This window comes from Mus caroli, unplaced genomic scaffold (assembly GCF_978045245.1).
Source record: "Mus caroli unplaced genomic scaffold, Mus_caroli_1 scaffold_6, whole genome shotgun sequence".
NCBI lineage: Eukaryota > Metazoa > Chordata > Mammalia > Rodentia > Muridae > Mus > Mus caroli.
In genome coordinates, this window is record NW_028227261.1 from 43,775,076 (window position 1) to 43,787,601 (window position 12,526).

Genomic DNA, 12,526 nt, shown 5'->3' on the forward strand with positions numbered 1-12,526 from the left:
TAGAATAACTAAGAAATCCTCACATGCTATCTCTCTTGTATATGCAGGTATATATGTGTAGATGTTACATACATATATAATATATATACAAACATATATAATTTATTACATAAATGCATTAAACACATACTCATATTTCACAGGAAAATACATGTGTGTCAGTGTGTGTACATATATTACATATATGCATTAAATACACATACGCATATCACAACAAGCCATATGAAGGTCTCTCTCCCCATGCTCTCTCTCTCTCTCTCTCTCTCTCTCACACACACACACACACACACACACAACTTAATTTCAACAATTAGTCAAATAGATAATGAAACCCACAGCATATCTGTAGGAAGACATTCAGTGAAGGCCCACTGAACCCCCTTGGCACAGATCCCAAAACCATGACATTCCATGCTATGACAATTATTGCTTTCACATTATTTTTTAAAATAAAAATGATCATTTCTGCCAGAATTTATATAGCAGAAATACACTTATGCTGTCTGAAAATCAGAGAAGTTGTCATAATATAATTGCTTTAACATACCTTGTAGTCCTTGGATCTGCAGCAGCCAATATGAGGATGATCTGCAAAAGGTGCAGAACAAAGGATCAATGATCAACATTAGAAAGGCAAAAAAAAAAAAATGGCATCATTATAGTAGAGAGTTATTAGACAGAGACACAAGAATAATTCCTTTTGGTTAACCAATGAGTCTGCAAAAAATTAAAAAAGTGATTTCAGTCACTAAACCAGTTTACCATATGTTCCTTACATCTATGGCAGGGTATATGGAACATGCAGACTTTGGTAGAAAGTGGCTGTCACTGAATTCTTCAGGCTCCAAGACTGACTATGGTCCCAATCCTTCTCCTTAAACTTTTAGGTCACTATTCTGAATTTGTCTGATGTCCATCTCTTATAACATTGTCTAAACATTGTATATCACTGAAATTGCTAATGATTAAAGTAGGAATAAAAGCTAAAAGGTAACTAATTCCAAAATCAAATTCTAATTCAAGCATGCCTGGGTTCAATTTCTAATTCTGTCACTTTAGATATATTTTTGTAGTCATGTTACATACTCCATCTCTGATTCAGTCCTCATTTAAAAAGCATGAAAACAACACTTATTTGTGCTAGAATCAAAATCCAGACTTACATTACATAAACTGTGAGAGATGTCAGTATAGTAGCTACCAAATATTAGCATTGAAATCAAATCCTAAATCTCTCCTCAAATAATGACATCATAGAGTACATGAATATTACTAAAATAACTCACAAGTTCATTCAAGCTGCATTATAATCTGTTAGATTGTTAGATTTTCAGTAAGCAAGTCAGAATCCTAATTTGTTACTCCCCATTACATATTCTAGTCAAAAGTTTCTACATTTTATTCTCTCAACTTTATCCAGAATATCTATAGGTATCAAAGACCCAAGATGTTTGTTTTCTTGATGTCTTCAACCATGCTAAACGTCAGTGAAAATATTAGTGCATGTCACACAAGGTTAATGTTCATCTTATTATCAACAGGAATCAAATCATGTCAACTAGTCTTCAATCTTACAATAAAAGTCTAACTCCTCTGCAAGTAAATACACTGATGACCACAAACAGTAGAAGAAATCAAAGTTTAACAAGGTCATGGTTTAATTCACACACACACACAGGGAGAGAGGGGAGGGAGAGAGAGAGAGAGAGAGAGAGAAGAACTAGGTTTAAAGACTGAGATAACAATTTTCTGGCAACTAGTATATACCAAGTTTCCATATTAACACATTGATATGCCTCCTGCTTTTCACAAGCCATTTATAAAGTCAGCATAATTTGACAGCCTCATGATTTTCTTTTATTTTTTACAAATTAAGCTTATACTCTGATGTTCAGTTTTTCAATGTTCACATTTAATCATTCTCACCAACAATTAGGAACCAACTAAACTCTAAATGCAGGAGACAATGAAGATAAAAACCATAGCCTGTGGACATAGAGAACTCAAAATCTATTTTAGTTATATTGTACAATGTTTAGCAACAAAAGCATAAAAGAGCAGGTTAGACATAGGAAAGATACAGGCAACTAATGATATAAAATATATCAGAGAGTGATCCCTCAAGGCTGAAAACAATAAAAAGCTTTGTCAACCTAGAGAGACTTGAATGGGGCATAGAGATTCTATTTAGGAAAAATATGAAGAAACAGAAAAGAGCTAACTCAGATACAATTTTTAATCTTGAACTACTTCAAACATAGGGTTTCTTTATCTATAAAATGGAAATAATAAGTCCCTAAACTTTCTGAAGGTTCCTATGATAATTAAACAATGAAATCTAAGTAGCTGCTAGAAGAAAAGATTCTGAAATTCTAGTTATTGCTTCTTATCCAATTACAGCATGAAGCATGTTAAAAACTAAATGTCTGTATCTCCTCCTGTAAGATTCCTATGATGAAGCCCTCACTCCCAGTGTAATGGTTTTCTGGGAGGTAATCTCGTTTAGATCAGGGCATGACAATGGGCCTCAAGACATAATCATTGTTCTTGGAGAAGACATACCAGAGACCTTGTTCTTGGTCACTCCTTTCCTGCTCTGTCTTTCCTCTCCCTCCTACCTAAACAAAGTCAAGTGACTATTCAGTGGCATGGTAGAAAATAAGCTATCTTCCCAGCATCTTGGTCATGGCTTTCTGAAGCTCCATAAATGCAGAACATGTCATAATCATTTGCTTATTAAATGTAGCATTCTATAACATTTTGTACAGCATCATGGGCAGCCTAATATAATAAATATAGTGAGAAGATTTTCTTATTAACAAAAAATATGGAAATAAAGGCATATTTAGACATAAAAATCTAATACTACGTTATAGATTTCTTAACCAACTGGATATAATAGACAATTGAAATAATCAAATGCTAAGTAGTAACTAACAATCAGAAATCATTTCCTTCTATGCCAGCTATAAGAGACCCAGACCCATTGAATCTCACAGAACCATCAACAGTGTTACTCCTGTAAGACATCTATCTCAACACCGTTCCTCTTACCCTAACTGAACCTTACCCACAGGTTCATATGATTCATTTTCTAGAGACCAACTGTGACCTCAAGCGAAGATTTAAAGAGTGTTACTCTAAATTTAAATATTTCTGTATAAACGCATTCTTTTTGTCAAAGTAATTCTCAAGCCCCAGTCTGACAATTATAGCTAAGTTTCCAATGCGTCAGTCTCCATTTGGGCAACATCCATAGTGCTCAGCTACAAAGGACACTACGGCCTTCCTTTGTCATGATGTCACAGAAATGTATCTTGCTCTGTAAGTTGTTTACTTACTACAAAAATTCCCTGACATGACTGTGTATCTGCTTGAATATCCAAAGACCCTCTGCTATGTCCTCCTTTACTGTCTCCATCCATGGTCCCTTATCTAATACCCACTCAACACATTAAGTCTGTCCTCTGCTGTCCTGTGAATCTTCATCAAACAAAGGGAAATGTGGTTGCCATAACTCACTCCCTGAAATCACATACAAAGCTAGGATATACAGGTTTAAAAGACAAAACTAGAGTTCAATATCTCTCTGACCTGGACTAACAGGCCATTCATTCCCCAGTGACAGGGTCCTGAGAGGACAAAGAGATTAGAAAATACAGAGAAGGATCAAGTTTGGGATCATAGATCTTGCACAAACTAAGCCTTATGCCAAGCAAACTTATTAAAAAGCCTAGCATTTTATATACTGTAGCAAGAGGAAAATGTAACAGTTCACAGAAACTATAATACAATGCAACCAAGAGAGGCTAATCAAACAATGTTGCATAAAATTAACACAGGATATCTAAACATTACAGACTAAGCACACAGTGGCCTTCGGGCTGACAACCATAGCAACTGTAGTAGTAAGAGTTGGGTTCTCAGAATCTGAAGCCACAGACTCCCCAAGGCCCTAGCTCCAGGCCATTAGCAATTCTGTCAAACATATTTCTGGTTTTAAAAAAGGAGCTCGCTCTCTCCTCTCCTCTTCTCTTCTCTCTCTCTCTCTCTCTCTCTCTCTCTCTTTCTGTGTGTGTGTGTGTGTGTGTGTGTGTGTGTGTGTGTGTGTGTGTCTTTCAAACCCATAACTGAGTTATTTCACTATGGTGTTTCTTAAAATCTACTCTATACATTAACTAACACATGTTAAAGTGGGAAATGTGTTTCATAGTCAAATTAGTGTAGAAAATGTTGAGTAGAACACAATCAAGTTATTTTTACTGAAAAGTAGTATAGTATTCAATAGGATAAAATTAGTTAATATTCACTTTTAATCTCAAAGAATTAAATGCTTTTAACAGTACAGAAATCTTATTCTTTCTAGGAAGTACATATATAAGTCTCCATCAAGTTGTAAAAAGTTTTATTATGATATCCAATAATGCAGAAAAAAAAATATTTTCATTAATCAGTGCCATGTAAGGCTTGGCATTAGCACAAGCAGCTGGAGTAGGAAAAATCTAGCTTCTCCTTACCGCTGTGCATCCTGACCCATCCATCTCGTTCACAGTCTCTGCCAGGTGATCCGAAAAAATTGTCAGTCCTGGGACTCGGGGGATCAACCTAGAGGAAAGAGGATTTGCAGTGTGAATGAGCACTTCAACCTTCCCTTCCCATTCTCAATCTTACTGCATTGCTAAGCAACCAGAAAGCATATGCCACACAGCAGGCGTATTCCACAATGCTTCTTTGTTCCAAGGTCAAAGTTTAATCACTTATGTACAATGCATTTTTAACAAAGCTGAAATTAAATGCCACCAAAAAAGAACAAATTTGCAGTTGAGAATACACTACTCTGTTTCATTGTTTGTTTGTTGTTTTTTTTTTTTTTTACATTGGACAAAAATAAAAACATCCTATAGTGACCTCCTCTGCCTTCCTTACAAAGAGTCTACCAATTTTCTACCTGGTCTTAGCAAACACACTGAACTGAAACAGTGCCTTTCTTTGCTGAGCATTTTGTAGTTGACAAATAAGGTCAACTACATTTTCTAACTAACAATAAATATGTCACAGAGAGGTAAACACATCAAAAGATGGGCTACTGACCAAAACTAAAACCTTTTGTGAATCAAAGAACAATAAAACAAGTAAAAAGTTAACTTGGGCCGGGCGTGGTGGCGCACGCCTTTAATCCCAGCACTAGGGAGGCAGAGGCAGGCGGATTTCTGAGTTCGAGGCCAGCCTGGTCTACAAAGTGAGTGCCAGGACAGCCAGGGCTACACAGAGAAACCCTTTCTCGAAAAACCAAAAAAAAAAAAAAAAAAAAAAGTTAACTTGGGATAATGAAAATGTAGACCATGTTTAGTAAGAATTTTGATTTCTTTAAAAACCCAGTTATGTTATGTGAATATGTTTTTGTTTTAATCCTAGGTGTTGGATACAGGACTGCTTCAGAGTGTTCACAGCCGCTAACTGCTAATTATGATCTTTTCCTCTACAAGGGTTGTAATTTTTTCCAGCTGTAAATATTTTATGTCTGGAATTTTGGTAACTCTAGAGAGGGTGTAAATGTGATAGCCCTAAGAGGGCCTGGGATGGCTGCTGTTCCTCCTGCTGCTGCTGCTTCCTGCTGCTGCTTTTGCAGTTGCTGGGTTGCTAGGTTGCTGTTTTGCTGGAGATATCCTGATGATGGAGATTGGACTTGCCCCGAAGAACTCAATACCCCAAATCAACAGGAAGTAGTTAAAAGGTATATGGCCCCTCTCCCACCCCTTCTCTCTCCTACCTAGTGTTGGCAGGTTGGAGGTAATTGGTGAGGAATAATTGTTGGAAGGGTTGTAGATAATAGAACCCAATAAAGTAGCCTAAAAGGCATGCCAACAACCATGTATCTGATAAGAAATTATTACCTAAGTCATATGAAGAATTCCTACAAGTCAACAAGAGCAATAAAAAAAGGTTGTAAAATGAGCAAAAGACAAGTAGACATTCTAAAAGATATTCACTAATACATAAAAGATGATTAACATCATCAATTCTCTAGAGAAATGCCAATCAAACCGCAAAGAGATGCCATTCACACCAAGAGAACTATAGAGAAAATTAAGCAGGCTTGGGCTACTGTGTGCCTGTATCTAAGAGGCCCTTGTTTTCTCACTACCACAGAAAAATGAGAGAAGGGGAGGAAAACAGAAAAGAGAAGGTGCTTGTGAGAATGTAAGAACTGCTACCCCCTTACACAGGTGGTGGGGATGCAAATTGAGGCACTCTGAGGAACACATTGTCAAGCCTTCAGGTTAAATATTGTGGCATGACTAAACAGGTCTATTCCTAGGTCTTTACCCAAAAGCACTGAAAACAAGCATTTATTCAAATACTTGTATACACATTGCTAATAAAAGCATTGTTTATAGTAGCTGTGATGGTTTGTATATCCTTGGACCAGGGAGTGGCACCATCTGAAGGTGTGGCCTTGTTGGAATAGGTGTGACCTGGTTGGAATGGGTGTGTCACTATGGGTGTGGGTATAAGATCCTCACCCTAGTTGCCTGGAAGTCAGTCTTCCACTAGCAGCCTTTGGATGAAGACATAGAACTCTCAGCTACTCCTGCGCCATGCCTGCCTAGATACTGCCATGCTCCCACCTTGATGATAATGGACTGAACCTCTGAACCTGTAAGCCAGCCCCAATTAAATGTTGTTTTTTTATAAGACTTGCCTTGGTCATGGTGTCTGTTCACGGCAGTAAAACCCTAACTAAGACAGTAGCCAAGTATGTAAGCAAGCCAAATAGCACAGGCATCTATCAACAGACACATAAGCAAGAGAGACATATATCTATACAATGTAATATCCAGTGATAAAATATAGGGTGCAAACACATGCAACATCAACGAGTTGTGCTAAGACACATGACCCTATTTAGGTGAAAAGGCAGAACAAATAATCATATGGACAAGAAGATTAGAGGCTTTGAGAGTGGTGGGGAGCAGGTAGAATGGGAGCACTTCATGAGCACATGGTTCCCAATGGAAGGTCTTCAGGAACATGAGAATCCCCTCCCCTTGGTACCACTGACTTGTAGGTTTTAAGATAGTTGGAATGGCAAACTGTGTGTGTTTGTATAACACAGGCAAAGCAAAAAAGATTATGTTAGCCACAAGTGAAAAGATGGCTGACTCGTCTAGGGCAATCGCAGCAATGTATTCTGAGCTTGTTAACTGATTCTGAAAGTCCCTTCTTATTTAGGATAGTCTTTTGGGTCAGCCATGTTCATTTCATTAAGGTTTTTGCATTTGTGTGCATGAAATTAAAGCTCTTTTGCTACCAATTTTCTGAGTACTTCTGAAACCATGAATGGTTGTCACTCCCTAAATTCTCTTTAAACCCAACACCTACTCAATAATATAGGCAATTTTTACATGTATACTTAGAAGTACACATTTTTGTTCGCACAAAAGCTAAGGGGAAAACCTCTTAAATAAAAGTTTTTTTGTTGTTGTTGTTTGTTTCTGAGAAAGAGTTTTACTATGTATCCCTGCCTGTCTTAGAACTTGCTATGTAGACCAAGCTGGCTTTGTACTCACAGAGACCGACTTGCCTCTGCCTCTTGAGTACTGGGATTAAATGTGTACCACTCATGCAGTCCTTCATATCTCAACATCATGGTTACCAAAATAAGACCTGAATAATTCCAACACATCCATGCCAACAGGGATGGGGAAAATCTCACAGGGTCCAGATCATGGCTTTAAATGAAGAGCTATTGACAACCTGTGGCTGCTGAGAAGGAGAATTGCTTTTCTTGAGAGACAAGCCCTCTGATAGGTTATATTCCCAAGTACATGTGCATACATATTTGTGTGTGTATAAATATACATATATAACAATAATTATGTAAGAACTTATGTATTTGGGGGATGTGAAGAATCTGGAGAAAGAGGGGTGGTAAGTAATGTAACTACAATATTCATGTATGAAATACTCAAAATTTTTGAAAAATTAAAAATGTAACTTAGAAAACAGATTCTATTGAAAGACAAAATGCCTTGGGAAGCATTAATAAACACTTCAAGAGCAGTTATTTCCCAAACATCTATATGTTTAACTCCTATAATCCTTCTTAGCTTTTATATACAGACATTTTAATTAAAATGCAATTAGTTGTTCCTTCAAATTAGAAGATATTATAGCCTTTCTTTTCCATTTAATTTGTAATTCTAGGTAGTATTAAAGGCATTCTCAAATTTCCATCAGAAATACAGGCAAACTAATGTCTGAATAATATTTAACAGGACCCAGGTTGTGTTCAAAATTAGAGAAAGAAGACTATCTTTAGTGCTGGAGAGATAGCTCAGCAGTTAAGAGCAGTAGTTGCTCTTCCAAGGACCCAGGTTCTATCTGTAACTCCAGTTCCAGAGGATCTAACACTTTCATACAGAGAAACATACAGAGAAAACACTAATGCACATAAAATTAATTTTTGAAATATATACATATATATGAATATATTTAATAGATGTACCATATAATGCATGTATTACACTATAATTTTATAATTACAAAATTTACAGTCAATAGTTTTAAATTTCAAAATCATTAATTTAGTTAGGCAAAAATAAAGATGGCATGAAATGTATAATTTAATTTTTTTAAGGGTAGCACAAAGAAAACTCAAGAAATTTCAGATATAATATATCTCTGAAAGTTCTATATTTAAAAGTTATTTGACTTTGAAGGGGTACATCCCAAACTTCTAAAATGGATGGATAATTTAGAATTAGCAAAAGCAAATATTTTCTTCTACTTAGAAGGGTACTTAGAAGAGCTGATATGGCATTCATAATGGAGCTCAGTCCCTCAGCATTAAAGGCATAAACCAAAAAGTTTATTTTAAGTATATGCAAATACATAGTGTTTCTGTTAATAAGGAGGCTTTTGGTAGAGTGGCTTTTAAGGAAAAAGTACTTTACAAAACTTCAAGAAACTGAGACAGCCTGTGACTGTGTGCCAGACCACACTCTACAGTTAAATCAAGTCTGACTTTCATAGACATAAAGCTCTAATTTACATCAGGCTGTGCATAGAAAAATTAGAACTAATTTACCCACAATTCCAAAGGCCCTCCTACTCATACCCATTAATCAAGGGCTGGCTTCAAAGATTCAGGACCCAAAGCTTTCCCAAAGGACTTTCTCTCAGAGGACGTCTGCTTCCACTATCATTCTTTAAAAGGCTGGAATGGGATCCTTTTTATAGGAAACTTTGTTTTCTCCTTTAAAATCCTACTTTAGCATTTTAACATCAGTGTCAATTACAACCAAGTTCAACTGTAGAGTTATAACACTGCCCACTGTGTAAGGTGAGAGGGGATGGGTACTTAGAAGAGCTGATATGGCATTCATAATGGAGCTCAGTCCCTCAGCATTAAAGGCATAAAGGGGGAACAAAAAGCATATTCATTGGTTTTATGCTAGTTTTCTACCTCTAGCTTCTAGCTAAGAGTTCAAGAAAGAAAATTATTTATATGAGCTCCTTATTGAAATCCATTTCTGCATAATATTTTAGTGGCAGAGTAGATTTGATAAGTTTCAAATGGAAATGCTTATGAGCACATACATGTCTAATCACAAATGGAGGCTTATCTGTTTCCTTTTTGAATTCATAGGGTCCCAGATTTAAATGGGCCAGCCGCCGCCGAGTGTCTTCGGAGAGCTCACACATCCGTCTCTTTGTGTAGGGAGATGGAGAGTGTGACTTTGAGGAAATCGTAGGCTGTTCGTAGTTCTTGGTGTTTATGCAATATTTACTCCTCTCGGGTGACTTGGACTTTTTCTTCTGTGATCTTGATGTTCTGCATTGCAGTCTGCCGTGGGATTTTTCAACTGGAGCTGAATGGTAAGTAAATTTATCCTAAACATAAAAAATAAACGTTCATGTGGGCAGAGGGTACTTTTTAAAACTCTACCGATGGAAACAGAACTTTTAAGAGTAACTCAAAATATACAAAAGCTACAAAAATCAACTGAATCTATCATTATCTGTGCTGACCCAGGAAAATATCAAATCCATATGCTCCTAGTTAATAAAGTTTATTGTATCAAACATCTTTCTTAAGTATAACAGGGGCTTAATGCAAATTAAATGCCAATGCTTAATCACTTGTAAAATTTCAAGACATAAACTCATTTTCAAAATAAGTCAAAAACGTATTTTTCAGTAAGCTAAGGAAATAATGCAAATAATATTTATATTACATATTCAAGTAATAAGCTATCCACTTTAAAAGAACTAATTTAATTTTAAAAGCCCCATGTCATGCACAGTGTAGTCACACATGTCTGATCCTGGCTAGGATGCTGAGGCAGTTTGCTCCTGGGCAACAAAGGACCCTTGTTTAAAAATAAATTTGTCTAGCTAACTGTAAAATCATGAGAACTACTAAAAATAAGTCTTATTCATTCTTCTGTACTCATGTATAACATAGATACAACACAATAATCTAAAATACTTAATGTCTATTTTACCTGTGTTTTACTTAAATTACATGCAATATAGAGCAGTGTAAAACCAAGACATAACTTGACAATTCAATGACAGATAAAAACACCATTTTTTCTGAGTCTCTATTTTTATAAATGTAAATATGCATAAAAAAGATTATAAACTTTAATAGCTATATTAAAGTTTATAACGTTTTTAAAACTATATTAACTAAAACATATTTTCTTAGAAATATGGTAGCTGTCTGAAATTTTTAAAATGTAAAATAAATCTGAGCCAGGCTCAGCAACATATAATATGGAGCTATTTAGAAGGCTGAGGCAAGACGGCTTCTGGTGCTTCAGAGTTTTAAGTCAGGCTGGGCAAAATAAATGAGATCCAGTCTAAAACAAAATCTGATAGCTCCAGCTTTGCTGCTATTCAGGTATCATTCTGCTACACTCTGCCTTAAAAATGCCTTCCTAGTTAGATTGGAAGTAAACCATATATTTCTTCAGACACTTTCGAGAGACATGATTTTGGATAGGATAAATAAATCACTAAAGATCTTTATCTTCTTGACTTCAGTTCCTTAGAAAACTGCCAATCCAAATTTCTTATCCACTTTCTCAACCCCTTCCCTATGTATGAGGACTAAGTGAGAAAAATATATGTGTGAATCAAAATAAGGGCCAATTTTTCCAGTCAGTAATACAAAGAGAAAAAAATCATAATGTTTCTAATGAGAACAGTCTCTGAGTTCTATACAGGCCAGTACATCAGGTCATTTTCTTCTTGGTGTGCTCCAGGACCTTCTCCCACGTTGGTCAGTGGCTCCAGTGGGTATGGCAGGCCTCTTCTCCCCTTCATCCACCTCTATGACATCACACTGACTCTCATAAGTGAGTCATTCTAGAACCACAAAGGTTCTTTGAGGCTTCCTAAAACATTCATGTAGCACTTAAAATTTGGATCAGCTTTAATCAGCTCTGTTAACCACAGAATTTCTCCTCTATACAGATCCACTGCATCTGCTGTCTTTCACAAAAATTTCTTTTCCTCAACCTATTTCTTCCAGGATATGTCGGTCATTAACCCTCTATGTTGCATCGGTCCCTGGCCTTCTCTCTCCTTGTTCTTTATACATTGTTGGCTTTCAGGCACAGCTAAATTCCTAAACTCATGCTTAAGTTGTTTTTTTACATACCCATCTCTGATTATACCCAATCTCAAGGTATCTTTCTTCACTAAATTTTTTGACTTATGTACATTTTCTTAATGAAGTTTCAAACATCATGGCATCTGCTACCAACTCATAATGCCCAAACATGTCCATGCCTTAATGCCCCTAGTTTTGACTACTAAAACGTAACTGGCTGTGTATACTCTTAACAAAATGACTTCCATAATTTCCTTTCCTATATCTACACCCAGGGTAGTTTCTTCCCCATGTTCATACTAGGCTTAACTATGAAAACTGCCTTTGATCAATAGATCACTACATCATAAAGCCAAGTATTTAAAAAAGGCTGCCAACTCTTCCGAGATAGTTTCTACAGCAAGTGAAGAAGCCATGATGATTAGCCTGCTAGACAATGAGTCTTACAATCATCACCCTAGCTGAGGTCAAGCTCTATGATAAAGGTGAACATTCCCACTCCAAATACAACTTCTGCCAAATTCCAAACTTGGGCAAAACACCCAAATCGTTCCGGCTTAGCCAGCCAATCTGGACTGAAGGAATCATTCTGTGGCTCCCAGAACAGAGAACTACTTGCTACTTTAAACCACTGAGTTAGCAAAGATTTTTTTACCTCAAAACTTAGGGGATAAAGTGCTTACCAGCATACTAAAAAGTCTGTCAAAAACTCATATTCAAACAGGTAAAAGAATTAGAAAATTATTTTTCTCCTAGAAATTCTCATCCACATACTTAATATTTTGAATCCAGTAAATTGGTGGCAAACACAACTCTAAGTTTGAAAATAGTACTTTTCTCTGTCTTTCCCTCCCTCTTCCAGCCTTCTCTCCTTCCCATTTCACTTTTCTTTCTTTCTTC

At 36.3% G+C, this 12,526-nt stretch overlaps 1 protein-coding gene across 4 annotated transcripts in view; it reads right to left on the reverse strand.

Annotated features, from left to right (window-relative positions):
- The window catches only part of Spata6 (spermatogenesis associated 6), a 108,469-nt gene that overhangs the window by 42,565 nt on the left and 53,378 nt on the right, over window positions 1-12,526 (reverse strand). For 3 of the 4 annotated variants that reach the window (XM_021159686.2, XM_021159685.2, XM_085839080.1), the window contains exons 7-9: window positions 9,604-9,897; window positions 4,518-4,605; window positions 548-588 (exon numbers count right to left, since the gene is read on the reverse strand). In XM_021159686.2, coding sequence (XP_021015345.1) covers window positions 548-588; window positions 4,518-4,605; window positions 9,604-9,897 — 423 coding nt within the window. Of the gene's footprint in view, window positions 1-547; window positions 589-4,517; window positions 4,606-9,603; window positions 9,898-11,245; window positions 11,363-12,526 lie in introns of those variants that run through there. The other variant, XM_029476514.2, reaches the window with a different exon arrangement.